General features: G+C 37.5%; 1 protein-coding gene across 1 annotated transcript in view; it reads right to left on the reverse strand.

Annotated features, from left to right (window-relative positions):
* Nucleotides 1-16044, reverse strand: part of col4a2 (collagen, type IV, alpha 2) — a 150471-nt gene that overhangs the window by 7111 nt on the left and 127316 nt on the right. The window contains exons 29-38 of the mRNA XM_067443427.1: nt 15032-15253; nt 8355-8516; nt 7765-7935; nt 6302-6445; nt 5786-5905; nt 4621-4802; nt 4420-4483; nt 4248-4322; nt 4039-4146; nt 3843-3950 (exon numbers count right to left, since the gene is read on the reverse strand). Of these exons, the coding sequence (XP_067299528.1) occupies nt 3843-3950; nt 4039-4146; nt 4248-4322; nt 4420-4483; nt 4621-4802; nt 5786-5905; nt 6302-6445; nt 7765-7935; nt 8355-8516; nt 15032-15253 (1356 nt within the window). The remainder of the gene's footprint in view (nt 1-3842; nt 3951-4038; nt 4147-4247; nt 4323-4419; nt 4484-4620; nt 4803-5785; nt 5906-6301; nt 6446-7764; nt 7936-8354; nt 8517-15031; nt 15254-16044) is intronic.

Below are 16044 nucleotides of genomic sequence, written 5' to 3' on the forward strand. Positions count from 1 at the left end.
TTCTGTAGTTCATGTATGTTATGAGTCACCTCTGGAACTAGTAAAGCCAGGATCTCCTTTCAAATAATCAGTGTTGGGGTAACACATTACCTAATGCGTTAAGTAATAAGTAATATGAGTTATGCAATCCGATTACTTTTTCAAGTAACTTGTAATAGTACTAGTAAGTAAGTAACTAGTAACTAGCATTACTTTTAACATTTACAACAAAATATCTGGATTACTTTTTTTTCAAATAAGTAACGCAATTTACTTTGTTTTACCATTTATTGGCTGACTGCTCTCCTGTCCCTATGTTGAGAAAAATCATAAACGCAGAGGCTTTCTGTGTGAACATAGTGGTTATTGTAGTTCTAGACTAAATGTGATTAGGGATGAAACAATTACCGGTTTCACGATAAACCAATGTAAAATTTACTGACGGTTAGTAATATATCGTTTAAAATTTGATTATCATTAAAACCGTCAGTGATTGTCACGATTTTGAAAAGTCGCGGTAAATCCTATCCAGTCTGGTGCAGGCACGCAGCACGTGACGCAACACTGTTTTCTGAATGAGAAGAAATGACAGAAGGCAGCTTATAGATTTCAGTTCCTTAAATTATACCTTTAAAATAAATTGGCTTCATCGGTATTTGAAAAATCAACATTCCATTTGGTATATTTTTCCACAACAAGCTTTTTCATATATTGGAGGTATTCATTTTCTGTTGATGTGCAATTACAGTATTTCAAAAATTCCTATCAAACTCTCAAATTTCCACCAGCAGGTACTTTTGGCATGGGCTTTAATATATAAACACAATTTTACCCCCCATAAATGTTTTATTTGGAACAATCAAAATATTTTATATAAAAATAGAATGCTTTTTTTGGACCAGTGGTTCAAAAATGGTCTGTTTTTAGTAAATCAATTATTTAATAATCAAGGCTTATTAATGACCTATACTGAATTTCTTTGTGAATATAATTTGCCAGTTACCCCCAAAGAATTTGCTATAGTTATGGGAGCAATACCATCAGGAATTAGCATGCTCTTAAAAAACAGCAGTCATTCTACTCTTAATATTACTATTCCTCAACCAACAGAAACCCCTATAGGTACAATATGTTTTTCTAGAAAGAGGGATAGAAATTATAAGGTTAGATCCCTTTTTTTTGAAAATATCATCTCTGTATCTCCCTCAATCTCTTATTGGAATAATTTATTTATAAATTTAAATTGGAAAAAGATTTGGTCCTTGCAACAAAAATACTTTCTGACCAATAAAGTAAAAGAAGTGTCTTTCAAAATAATAAATAAATTTTACCCTGTTAAACATTTCATGAGGAAATTTAAAACAGATATTGATATAAGATGTTCATTTTGTCAAGTCCATATAGAAACTGTTTATCATTTATTTTGGTCATGCTACTATGTCAAACAACTTTGGAAAAATATTGAGGCCTTTATTAATGATAATATCCAGCAAGGCATATCCATAACTTTTAAAGACATTATTTTTGGTCATTATGGCTGCGACCCTAGTAAAAACAACGCTGTCTTTGTTATAAATTTAATGTTTATTCTTTGTAAATTCTATATCCACAAATGTAAATTCACTAACAACAAGCCATTTTTTTGTGTATTTTTGAAAGAATTTAACATATATCTTAGCACTATATCATCCTCTTTAAATAAGAAAGCAAGTAAAACGACCTCTATATGTAATGACTTTAATCTGCATACCCTAACTGATGTATAAATATCTTACCCTCATTTTCTAATGTTCTTGTTCTATTATCTTTCTTCTCTTTACTTTATTCTTTCTTGCCTTTATTTTCTGATGACATTGGCCATATCGTTGATGCATCCTTTGTATTATTGTGCATTGTTACAAACTTGTATATTATAGACATGTCATCTCTCTTTTGCATTAATAAAAAAAAAAAAAAAAAAAAAAAAAAAAAAAAAAAAAAACAAATGACAGAAGGCAGTGACAGCACCGGGAGAATTTCCAGCCTTCTAAAATCTGAGGTGTAGCCATATTTTGGCTTTTACAAAAGTCCTGAGGGAAAATTAATCGAAGATGCTCTGGTCAGGTCTGCAGCAGAGCATGCCAGAAGAAAGTCGCTGTAATAGAGGGAAACACTTCAAATCTGCGAACGCAAGGCAAGTGGACTTTGACCTCAATACCAAACCTACGTCTGGGAAATAATAACGTGAAGCTTGAGCCAACGACGAACAAACACGTTCAGACACGACTAGGTATTCTATTTAAGGAATAATAATCAGGGTTTGAAATTAACACCCACCGTTTGTTTGGTGTATTTCGGCTGTGGCGTCGTGTAACACAGTCACTCACACTAGTCACGGTTGCTAGTCACCGTTACTTATTATAGGCTTCTCAAAAGCCATCTGTTAGAATCGCGTTGCGTATTATAACCTATCACAAGTGTTTCTATTGAATTTATGAATGCAATGTCTAATAATCAGATGCATTCAGATAAGCCAGAGTTTTGTTGCTCTCACTCACTGAAACGTGCACTCGAAGCAGAGATAAACGTGCGATGTACGCAGGAGATTCATTCAGGATAAGGTTGAATGTTTCTGTTCTAGCCTATTTCAGCAGCGAAAATAGTTTAAAACAAACACTGCAGAACCTATAGCACATCTGATATGACTGGCATAAAGTTGGCTTGACGTTCGAAATTTGCAAATTTAGTCTCTAAAGTTACATACAACTTTGGTATGCGCGTTTGTATAAAACTGACTGTAAAGTGTTCATCTAGTTGTCAGGTATAATGCACACCTTTTTTGATATTTAATATAATAAACTGTCATATGAAAAACATATGAATTTCATCATATGAAAATGGATGTGATTTATTTTACTGGGATACTGTTTGGGGTCGTACACAAAATATGCTAGATTTAAATGTGTCATAGCTGATAGGTCACTGATGAGAATATTGCTTTAACATATTTATAAAGATAATATTAGAGATTATATTTACACCAAATTATCATTTATGCATTATGTGGTGCTATTGACGACAGCCAATATAAAGAAAGAAATCCCACAGAATAGAATCTTGCTTTAAAAAAGTGCACAGAGCTGCTTGATTTATTTGTTGTTTGTTGATTTTCAAATATAAAACTGTGCATTGGTTCTTTTTGAACAATTTATCTCATTTAAGCAAAACCGTGATAATATTGATCACCGTGATAATTTGGGTCACTATAACCATGATGTTAAATTCCCATACCATTTCATCTCTAAATGTGATCATGGATTTACTCATCTCACTTTGCAATAAAAAAAAGATTCAGTATTCCTCAAAATGACTAAAATCAGTCAACTGCAAATCAGAATATTATACAAACCTCCAATAATTAAATGATAAATAAAGTAGTATTTGTATGCATTTATCTCACTTTATTGACCAATGTCTATCTGCTGACCTTTGATGATTCAGTTAAACTATGAGCAAAAATTACTTTAGATTTTTAGTCTTTATTGTTATTATTTAAGTGTTAATCTTCTGCAATCCAGAATGGCAGTGCAGCTGAAAATTTAGTTTGAGCTGCATCCACTACTGCAAAAATGTGCATTTCCCTATAATTTTTCTTATTTTAATTTTGCCCCAAAATGTATTTTTTTTATAATAAAATAAAGTAGTAAAAAAAAGTAATACAAATGTAAACACACAACCTCAGCCTAGGAGAGAAAAAATAACGCAAAAGTAACGTAACATTACTTTTCGAAGTAACTTTTCCCAATATTTTAAATAAAACAAATAAGGTATATTAACATAGCTGTGTTTTTGTTTCATTAAATTTCACAGTTTGTGCATCAAACCTTTTTGTCCCGGTTGGCCTTGAAATCCAGGGGTTCCTTTCTGCCCATGCTCTCCTGGCCAGCCCTTAGGGCCTTGGTTTCCTGGGAAACCCTGTTGGCCATCAGAGCCTGATGGAAAAAGTGGATCCAGTTAAAAACTATTTTCAAAACCAACGCAATTTGCTTAATCAAAGAAAAATGATCAAGACTCTTGTACCTGGCTCTCCAGCTTTTCCCGGTTCACCCGGCTGACCTTTCATCCCTTCAATGCCATCGAAACCAGGACCTCCTCTATCTCCAGGTTGACCTACAAGTCCCTTCTCACCTAACAGATGTGAATTAAAAACTCATTTAAGAAGTGGTTCACAGGGACAGTAAAATATCTTAATAGTGTTTGATGCACTATAGAATATCGAAATTCCTAACCTGGAGGTCCAGACAGCCCAGTTTCACCTCTCAGTCCAGTTGATCCCGGAAGATTGATGGTAGGACCCAATTCACCTTAAATAAACGAATCTTATGTTTTTGGCAGTTCATTCAAGGATTATAAGAAAATAAAACATCCGGAGTAATATGTCCAAGGTTTAATTATGAGCACCTTTTATTCCTTTGACTCCAGAATCTCCAGGCCGTCCATAGGCACCAGGTGAGCCTTTGTCACCCTGCAATATAAGCCACAATGATGAAGCACAACATCCAAAACATTATAGCAGGACCCCATATATAAGGAGATTATGTGCAGTGTTTTAAATCATAAATCGGTTTAGGAGTCAGAGAGAGATGGAGCTCATTATCCTACCCTGGGTCCAGCCATTCCAGGGAAACCATCAATTCCAGGGAGTCCTGCAGGCCCTGGCATTCCCTTAGGCCCCGATTGACCTTCTTCTCCGGGAAGACCTTTAGTACCTTTTTTGTCACTGGGCTTACCTGGATGTCCATCTTTGCCATCATCTCCTGGATAACCTGGCACACCTTTTGTACCTATAGCCAAAGGCAAGTTGAAAGACAATCTTTCATGTATCCATCTGAAAGGAAAGGAATCCTTTTGTTCTATTGAAATCAGCTAAAACCAAATGCAGAAATGAAAATACTCTGAATATTGGACAAATTCTGATTAACCCTCCTAGTGAATTTGGGTCAGTTTTGAGCTGGAAGAGGTACATCAATAATAATAATAATTTAAAAAAAAAGTTTTTAGTGCGAAAATTAAATTTGACTGTTGTTTTGATGTTGTTTTGTTAGAAAAAGAATGCGCAGATTTCATAAATGAACACATAATTTAATTAATAAAGCAGTTATAAATTAAAAAAATAAAATAAAACTCATAATTTAAGCAGTCAAGAGTCATGAATTATAAGAATTTGATCAAAATCCAAAGTAGTAATTCTCATATTATATATTCTTATACATTTCAGATAATGATCTATGAAAATAATATATATAAAAAAATAAAATACAAAAAAGTACATATATATATGTATTAACGTTTTAACACTCAATGGCACCATGTCGAATGTAAAGAGGGGGATTGCCATGTTAATCTTGGACTAAATCGGCCACCGTAGGAGTTAAAACGAAATCAGAATTGAGAGGAACAGAAACTAAGATTCACTGGAGGGTCATATACCTTTTCACCGCTAGATGGGGGAAAATATCACACAGTGTAGCTTTAACAGATGGTTTTAGTTGAAAACATTAAATTACGATCAAAAGGATCCAGACATACAACAGCTGTAAACAGTTTATTCAATGCATTAAAATGGTTCATATTGTTTATTTGTGCGGGTAAGCATGGTCAGTGTATGCAGAAATAATTATTCTACTAAATACACAGATAATATGAGACATTTAGACAATCTACTAATAAATCAAATTACATTTATAGCTCTCATAACTTTTGTAATTCATACAAAGTATGTTACTCTTTGTGTTCTAGAGTAGAAAATAAATATGAATGTAGTCACCTCTGGGACCAGTGAAGCCAGGATTTCCCAATTTTCCATGGTCACCTTTAGCTCCCTTTATGCCGTCTTTCAAACTTGGTGGGAGAATTTCCCCAGGAGGTCCCATTAGCCCTCTTTCACCTTGAGAAAAATTATACCACATGTTCAAGGCATTTTTGATCTTGAATATTCGTCCACAAATAATACAATATATAGACAACAATGACAACTACTACAATAATTAAGATGGTATATCACAAGAAATTCATGCAAGAGCTCCTCCACAGCCCAAATACAATTTGCAAATTTAAGAGAATTGTAGCTTTATCTTTAGACCATCTGAACAGATGGAACAGTACAAAAAAAAAAAAAAAACACTGGAAAGAACAGCAAATGGACTCATGAAATATTAAATTATGGAATTATTAAATTCATAAGTGAACATTGTAAGGAAAAAACAAAACATTTTCAATTGCATGATATGACCATGATTGCATATATAATACATTTTGTGTAAGTACATGCATCATGGATTACCTTTTAGACCTGGAAGGCCAGAAGCTCCTTTTTCACCTGGTTGTCCTTGTGAGCCGATCTGTCCTTTATTTCCTGAAAATCCTTTCAAACCTTGCTCTCCACGCTTTCCAGGAAAACCTGGCATGCCCTGACCACCTTTCGAACCTTTGTTGTTAAAAATAAAATAAAAAATGCACCATTCTATTAATGCCATTTTGAGTTTAAGCACCATAAATGATCAACATCTCCTTATTGCAAACTATACATATTTAAATCTGAATGTTCTAAGTAACATTAAAGGTGCACTATGTAGGATTTTTGCAGTAACTGTGCTGGAGTAGTTTTCTCTCCCTCCAGCAGGAGGCATTGTAGCTGTTACAAGTGTTATGTTTAACCTTTACTAGCATGAGAGTGAGAAAACCTCACATGTTGAAATTTGGCTGACAGCAGTATCCACTTCTGATGTGATCTACATTAGTCCTTCTTTGTTGTCTTTCAGAAAGCATTGCTTGTGAGTATTTTATGTTTAATATGAGTCTTAAAGACAATATTTGTGAACATTTATGTTAAACAAGATTATATTTGATAGTTTTTAGTTTTGATGAATGGTAGCCAGACTTTGCATATTACATGTGAACCATTAGAATACAGTCTACATGCTGTTTATTTGTTTCTTTTTGTAGTTTCACTCTGTCGATAATTGAAGGATACGTCAATAAAAGGGCATCACACCTGTCAATTGTCGAGGAGTTTATCTATCTGCATAGCCGTGTCTGAGTTTAACAGTGAGGGCAGAACAGTAACATATCCAAAAACCACCAGGTCAGTATTCAATATTTTGTTGATATTTTTGCTGAGTTCTTACAATATCCCAAATGATTCCAACTGTTTGTAAATTGTGAGAAAATTGATATTTTAACCAAGGAGCTGGGACTCAGAGGGAGTTGCCTGTCAAATGTGTCATATCTGTGTTACTCTCGGTTTCTGGTTTTATTTGGCAAAAGCTTTTTACTCTTAGCAGTTTGAAGAAGTGTCACAGCAGCCGCTGAGTGAACACACCGAGTAACGTCATAACATCATTTTAAACACACTTAAATGTATCTAATATAATAAACAGAGTTGCATTACCCATGGCGTTACCTCATACTTATGACCAGAAAAGTGGAAATGGTGTCAGCGACTGTTTCCCATCATAATAAAAGTTCTGCTGCTCGCGAGCCGTGTGTTTGTGTAACAATCGCTCCAGCGGCCTTGCTCAGCTCCTCAATATGCTCTGCTTCATACTACAGTAATGTTAATAACCGCAACCATTAACATGATTTCTGCCCGAGTCCCAGCTCTGCAGTAAAGACCACATGTCCCAAGATGCTGCACTCAAACTTGGCGTCATCACACTACACCTTTTTTTTTTAAATAGGCGCCCTCTAGTGGACAGAAAAATTACACAGTGCAGCTTTAAATCAAAGAGCAAACAGACAAATAACCTTTTAACCCTGGGAGACCACCAAATCCAGAAGGCCCTGGTTGTCCTGGATTTCCTGGGGTCCCAATATTTCCTGGCGCACCAATATTTCCAGGGTCTCCAATGGAACCCTTTACTCCACTGGGTCCAGAAAGACCTGGGTCTCCCTGATCTCCCCTTATTCCACTTGGACCTACAGAGACAGTACATTTAAACATTGTTAGACCACTGCTTCAGACCACTGAAATCAAATCTAACATATACATTAAATGTCAATAGGTTGGACTGAATTTATGGTTCTGATCCTAAAGTCCATAAGATACATGGGATTTCTCACAAAACTAAACAATTACATTGATTTATATTATAGAGTTAAACCAAAGAATGAAGTAAAGTCCAGTACACTAGTTTTGCTGTTTTTTCATGTAGGTCGTGCTGAATGATTGATAACTTAGCTTGCTGGCTTGCTTAACTGACCCTAATGTTAAAAAATGTCACAAGACTCCTTTTATTGAAGGTATTTGGTTTTTATCTATTTTTCTAATCCAGTATTGAGGGCAAAAAGAAGATACCTTGTGAATTTTCGGGGGGTTTTAACGTCATTTGAGTTACCTGGTTCTCCGGTTTTTCCGGGTGGTCCGGGAGGTCCTATGTAACCAGGCTGCCCAGGAAAGCCAAATGTTCCTTGCGGTCCAGGTTTTCCTGTCTCTCCCTGAAAACCTGCAGGACCATGTTCACCCTTGACGCCGATCATACCTGGCATTCCCTCCATACCTGGACACATTACATCCTTTAGTGAGTGTCAATAACAACAGAACTGATCCATCTTAATCATCGACACACTTTTCACTTTCACAAGCTTCTGTGGTTTGGAGACAGAAGTTTTATAAGTGGCTTTTTGTTCATGGGGTTACAGATGCATAAGGTGGCATACATGCTTTTTCCACAATCACAGACAAAAAAAGTGTGCTGATAATCATGCAAACCTTAACATTAAAGACATAAAAATTTAACATGGAACATTTTTCTATCCACAAAAATAACCCATGTCATACATACCATGTTTTATTGACACAACTAAACATTTTAAAAACTATTTTGATTTGCTGGTAACCCTTAAACACATACCTTTGGACATTTTTCACTACCTTCCTCGTAATCATTTTTTTTTTTTTTTATTCGTCATCAATGAATTGATTGACGAATACAATGAATATTGATGTCTATCATCAATATTCATTGTATTCGTCAATCAGTTCATTATAAACAATATATATATATATATATATATATTTGGGAATTTGCAAGTGTAAAAAAACGTAAAGGTCCCGTTTTCCGTGTGTTTTTGAAGCCGTGATTGTGTTTACAGTGTGCAATATAACATGAGTTCATGTTTCGCGTGTAAAAAAAGTATTTTTCACACAATTTCCTTATCTGTACACCGCTGTTTTCTCTGTCCTAAAAAAGGCCTGATGATTTCCTTGTTCTATGAAGTCCCTCCATCAGAAACACGTAACGAGTTCTGATTGGGCCAACGGTTGCCATGTTGTGATTGGACAGCAGCTAAGCGCACTTTGCCCGGAAAGGTCCCGCCTCTTACCATAACGAGGAGATGCAAGCACTCAATCTGCGCTCTTCTCCATGTGGGAGAGCAACAAAACCATGCCCCCTATTTTGCGTGTTCTTGTGGGCGGAGGGTTAGTCAACAAACGGTTCTAGTGACGTCATTACATCCCTGCACTTCCTGCTGTAGTCCAAACCGGCCGTTCGCTGTAGGCTTTGAAAGGAAACTTCTGTTAAATAAAATATCTCGCTTGGCATTGAACTTTGAGCTTTATAATATTACAGGTATTATTCATGCTCTAACAGCAACATTACACACTAACTAAAGTTTGAAAACGGGACCTTTAATGATTCTCTAGCTAGGAAACAGATCTTCGCGTCCAGTGACGGCTGCTTGCTCGTCATTACTGCAAACTACTTCACAATAATAATCTTTTACAATTTATTTAAAAAAATGTTTTGTTTAAAAAACATTTTTGTGCTGCTGTGTGTCCCTGTGTGTAATAAGCAGAGTGTACATGCGTTAGGAGCACATTACACTCTAAAAAATTGTGCTTTATAGTACTAAAAGTGGTTATTTGGCTTGTAATCATAAGCGAACCACTGTAAGTCCAGCACCAAATCTTGGTGATCCAGTGGTTCTTCAGCAGTTCTTCAGCAGTTCTTTGGGATGAGTGAGGTGCTATATAGCACCGTTACCATATACAGAACCTGTTAAGCCCCTGTATGGTTCTTCAGCGTTTTTTCAGTGGTTCTTTGGGATGGTAAATGTGCTATATAGCACCACTGTGGTACAAAGAACCTTTCAAGCCCCTTTAAAGGTTCTTTGCACGCCATAGAACTACTGTTGGTTCCGTTTAGCACCATTATTAAGGAAGAAATAAAATGCGATATGGCACCTCTTATGGGTTCTACATAGCACCATTTTACAAAGGTGCAGTAGAGTACCTCTAAACATATGGTTCTATTTGGCACCAAAAGCCAAGAACCACTTTTAGTGCCAAATAGCACCAATTTTTTAAAGTGACTAACACACTTTTTAATTAATTTAAATAAAATAATTAAAATATTGTGCCATTGCCAATAGTTTTTTCAAGGCAATGGCACAGTCGATTTCAGTTCCCTCAAAATAGCAATGTGCCAACAATGCGCCTATACACACCACATTTTCAAACCAGCATGGCCATGGGTGCACAAATGCATTTGCTATTTTAACAGTGTGGCACAGGACATGAAAATGAGAAGTGCATCCGTCTGAAACTACTACAAAAAAAAACCCTTGAGTTGTGCCTGGCCCAGGTGCATGATAGGACCCTTATGATAAGTGCAATTCACCTTTATTACACAAGGTGTCAATGTCTGACTAACAATGGTGAAGTGATGTTTCACTTATAGTTTAAAAAAGAAAATAATAGGAAGTATCATCAGCAAAACTTAAAATAGCTCAGTGATTTACTACAGAGCAAAAACTGATCACAATCAAATATTAGTGTCACTGTCACTTGATGGTGAATCTGGTGAAGAAGCTGTCCGTGATTAAAATATTAATATTGAAGATGTTGAAAATTATAGTTTTGATAATATGTTTGAGATCTCAAATATGAGCCAGATGCTGAATATACTGGGAAATGAGCTCTGACGAAGACAATGAGGGTGTTATAAAACATCTTCTCAAACTGCACCCCTTCCAAGCTCCAAATGTAAACAAAATATGCTTTTATTCTTCTGTAATTGTTACTCTAATATCAATAGTTTTATACACTGCTCAATTTTTTTTTAAAGGAACACTTTTTAATCAGAGAATAGCATCAAGTCAGTTAAACTCCTGGGATATTGATCTGGTCAGTTAAGTAGCCAAGGTTTTTTTTGATCAGTTTCAGCTGCTTTGGTGTTAATGAAACTAAAACCAGGTACACTAGAAGGGCAACATTGAGACGACCCCCAAAACATGAATGGTTTTACAGGTGCAGGCCACTGACATCTTTTCAGTGATGACAACTCCTCTTTTCTAGCTGTTTTTCACTAGTTTAGCATTTGGCTAGGGTCAGTGTCACTACTGGTAGCATGAGTGGATACCTGGACCCTACAGAAGTTGCACAGGCAGTCCAACTGTTATACGTGCCATTGTTGCTGTGTCTCTCAGCACAGTCTCAAGAGCATGGAGGAGATTTCAGGAGACAGACAGTTACTCTAGGAGAGCTGGACAGGGCCATAGAAGGGCCATCCTTAGCCCATCTGCAGGACTGGTATCTGCTCCTTTGTGCAAGGAGGAACAGAATGAGTACTGCCACAGCCCTACAAAATGACCTCCAGCAGGCCACTGGTGTGACTGTCTCTGACCAAACAATCAGAAACGGACTCATGAGGGCTGCCTGAGGGCCAGACGTCCTCTAGTGCAGTGTTTCCCAACCTTTTTTCAGTCATGGCACCCTTTGAACTTTTTCGAAATTTTGTGGCACCCCCTTGCATACGTTACGATAGGGGGGTAACAGTACAGATTGGTCACAGTTCTGTTTGTATCACTGTTTTAGGTTCACTGTTTTGATACAGTTTGGTATTTGCTATGTTCAGGGAAAAAAGGACTACTGTCAAATAAAAATAAAGAAAAGAACAAAAAAAGAACAAATAACTTAAATATAAGCAGCAGCACAAATACATACTGTCAAGCAAAAATACTGATAAAATAATCAATGCTTTTCAAGTTTTTTAGGTAGGTCTAACATTAGTTTTTAGGTACAGAAATTGAATACAATTGAATAATCAAATGTAAAATAACTGCATATTTAACTGTTTAAATTACAGATTAATCCTTTTTAAAATTACAAAAGCTATTCAATCAAGAGCAATCTTCCTTATCTTCTGTTTGACATTAAAGGGGGGGTGAAACACTCAGTTTCAGTCAATCTCATTTCAATCTTGAGTACCTATAGAGTAGTATTGCATCCTTCATATCTCTGAAAAGTCTTTAGTTTTATCATATTTATAAAAGAAATATAGGCTGTACCGAGTCTTTCTGGAAAAAAACGAGCGCCTATCGTGTGGGCGGAGCTAAAGAATGACGAGCACACCCAAAGCGGTGACGTCCTCAAGCGTGGAGAAACCCATGGCTATCGATCTCAGCTAATAGATATATGATCCAGAATCATCCGGAGGCTGAAATAAATTGAACAGTAGAAAAAGCAACAGCAGCACGTCCGTCTCTGTGGTATGTACTGTATTTAGTGGCCTGTCAACATTTGTGTGTCTTTACGCGCAGTTTATGAGGACATGATTTGGTTTATGGACTATTGTATGCGACTAAACCTTAGCAGTAGCAAGCAAAACGGTTTTGCATGTAACGTTATACATAGAACAACAATGGAGTCCGTTAGCGCATTTGAATGACGAAGCACGCGATCGTGTCGATTACTGATGTTTACTCACGCGACGATAGCCAACAGCAGAGACATTTGAAGCAGTTTTACTCACCGGCTGCTTCCAAAGTAGGACCAAACCTTTATCGCTGGGACCGCTCCGTCAAAAACACACTTCTTTGGTATGATTTGGTTAAGTCCTGACAGCAGTGACTGTGGAAATCCACTTTGCGACGTGACTAAAGCGATGTTGTGAAGCTTCCCATCATTTCTGTGTTCAAATCGGTTGAAATGCAGCGCTGCCTTCCCGGAATGCTGTGCTGAAGCGTTGAAGTCACTTGATGTCACCCATAGGAATAAAGTGGAGCGCGGCGCGGAGTGTTTATGAGCGTGCATTTCCTCTCTCTCGCTCTAGTCACGCGCACGCGCACCCTTCCGGGAGAAGAGCCCGGACGGCCCATACAAGGACCTTCCGCTCTGTTCACGTCAAGCCGAGCCATACTCAAAAAAAACTCTCCAAAACTTGTGAGAAACCGGAAGGAGTATTTTTGACACAGAAATACTCCATCAAACGTCCAACATTAGTTTTTGAAACTTTGTCTATGTTTAGGATGGGAATCCAAGTCTTTAACAGTGTAAAAATCTCAGTATGCATGAAACATCATTTCACCCCCCCTTCAAGCTGCTGTCCACCCCCCCCCTTTAAACAGATAAGGTAACAGTAAAGATTACTGCCCATTAAGACTTAATGCACGGCTATGCATTGTCTTTCTCGACTGTGAAAAGTTCACTTAAGGCATATTCAGACTATGTCTGCTAGGATATACTTATCGAGATGGACATGTTGACATACTTTTTGTGTAAGTTTGTCCATTCGACGGCGAGACTTGAAAGAGAACTCAATATTTGTGTGGTGTGAGACGTGTGTGTGCTTTTGGATGAGTGCACAAAGACAGATCTTCTAACAGCGCGCACATCTTCTGGCTCTACGAGTTCTCATTCGCATCTTCTGGCTCTACACTTGGGTGATGATGGGGAAAATGACTGCTCATATTCGAACACACTCACATGCATTAAACAAAGTTTAAAAAGAGTTTTGCCCACGTTTTTCTTTTATTATCGCTGTAATGTATCCATGAAGAGCCAGCACGTGTATCCATAGACAGAAAGCATTATTTTCAAGTTACAGTCCATTTTGTAGGTGCGTCATCTGATGTGAGATGAACTGCGGTGCAAGTGCGTGCCAGCACCATCCAACGGCTCTAGGTTGCATCTCAGACTGTCCAGGAGCTCAGTGATGCCCTGGTCCAGATCTGAGAGGAAATACCCCAGGACACCATCCATTGTCTCATTAGGAGTGAGCTCCAACGTTGTCAGGCATGCATACAAGCATGCGGGGCCATACAAACTACTGAGTACCATTTTAAGTTGCTGCAATGAAATTTTTGCAAAATGGACAAGCCTAATGCATAATTTTTTCACTGTGGTTTTCAGAGTGTCTTTGAATTCAGTCCTCTGTAGGTTGACCATTTTCATCCATGTGGCATCCTTTCGGTCATAAAACATTACCTAGTCCATATTAGTATAGATATCCAGCATGATATTTTTCCTCATTGAGATCTGATCATTGAGATTTTAAGTTTTCCTTTAATTTTTTGGAGCAGTGTATTATCGCGACAGGTAGAGAACCATCCATGTTAGATATTGATTAATTTAGTTAAAGACCCGAATATGCAAGTCTAATGATTAGCAAAACATTCATGCATTTAAGGGTTAAAAGACCTGAAGACTTAAGAATATTTATCACCAGCATAGGTCCATCATTATGGGTTTGACAGACACCTGGTTTTAAGATACATTTTTGGGTCTAAAGCGTTTTGTGCTTGTCCACATTTGACTGCTTCCAGAGGTAGTAGCAAACAATGTATTGAGGAATGATTTCGAACAGCCACAAAAGATCACATACTTTCTGCCCACTTCCCTAACGTGAAAGTTATGTGCCGTGTTTGGAGAAATCGCTCCAGAATGAAAGATTCTAACTTTTTCATGTTAATACCAGATGTCGCTATGTTGTGCCAAAATACAATCTCTGTTACTATTCATACCCTTTCCATTCACTTAATTCTGTCCTTGCTCATAAGAATAATAGCTTCATTGATTCATTCATTTAAATTGTTTGCATCACACTCCGCACTCCTGCAAAAGGTATGTAGAGTGTAACTAAAAAATATTAAAGGGTCTAGATGAAATCAATGCATTTAAAATGCATGTTAATAATACCAGGTAGGTCTACACTGACCACTTGGGATCGGTTCACTGAAAATCATCTTAATATCAGATGTGAAAAGGACCATAGACACATGAAGTTCTCACCTGGGTATCCTTTTTGGCCTGGGTCTCCTGGAAGGCCAGCGAAACCCCTCTGCCCTGGCAGTCCTGGTTCTCCAGGGGCTCCAGTAGATGCTCCTAAAACTTCACCATGTTCACCCTTTTCCCCTGAAGCACCATCCAAACCTGGTTTACCAGAGATGCCCGGTGCTCCTTCCACCCCTTTGGTACCAGGACGTCCAAAATCACCCTGAAGTCCACCAGAACCTATGTGGTCAAAATAAAAATGATCAGAGGTGAAAAGGAGACAGACATGGGTTTACATTTACATTTACATTTAATCATTTAGCAGACGCTTTTATCCAAAGCGACCTACAAAAAAGGGGAGAGTAATAGAAGCAACGGAACAGACAAGGCCAAAAACCTGTAAGAGCTGTAAGAAATCTCAATTAATTAGCACAATACACAATTTTTTTTTTTTTTTTTTTTTTTTTTTTTTAAAAAAGACAGACATCTACAACAAAAACTCCCGTCCGCACAGTGCCGAACACTGGATTTTGATAGCTAAGATAGCTACAACCCATTAGGACTAAGGCTGTTGCCCCAGCTGTTGTCGTTAATGCAGATTCAGTGGCCCAATGGGTTGGTTTTGTATTCTAGCTAAACGCGCAGCAATAGCCATCTACAACAAAAACTCACGTACGCAATATACAGAACACTGGATTCTGATAGTTATGATTACTATGTAACATACCCGCCTGAAGGCGCAAATCCGGATGAGAGACATAGATATGATCCCGGAGTGTACGCTTTTGGTCGTTGCTGTGGTGATCAGTAAGTGCTATTCTGTATTGGTCAAGTGCAAATGGAAAAGATGTGTCTTAAGATGTTTTTTAAGAATGGCTACAGACTCGGCAGCACGAATTGAGATCGGCAGGTCATTCCACCAGGTAGGAACGGTCCAGGAAAATGTCTGTGAGAGCGATTTCATGCCTCTTTGGGATGGAACCACGAGGCGCCGCTCGTTCGCAGAACACAAGCTTCTGGAGGGTGTGTAA

Source organism: Pseudorasbora parva, chromosome 5, assembly GCF_024679245.1.
Source record: "Pseudorasbora parva isolate DD20220531a chromosome 5, ASM2467924v1, whole genome shotgun sequence".
Lineage (NCBI taxonomy): Eukaryota > Metazoa > Chordata > Actinopteri > Cypriniformes > Gobionidae > Pseudorasbora > Pseudorasbora parva.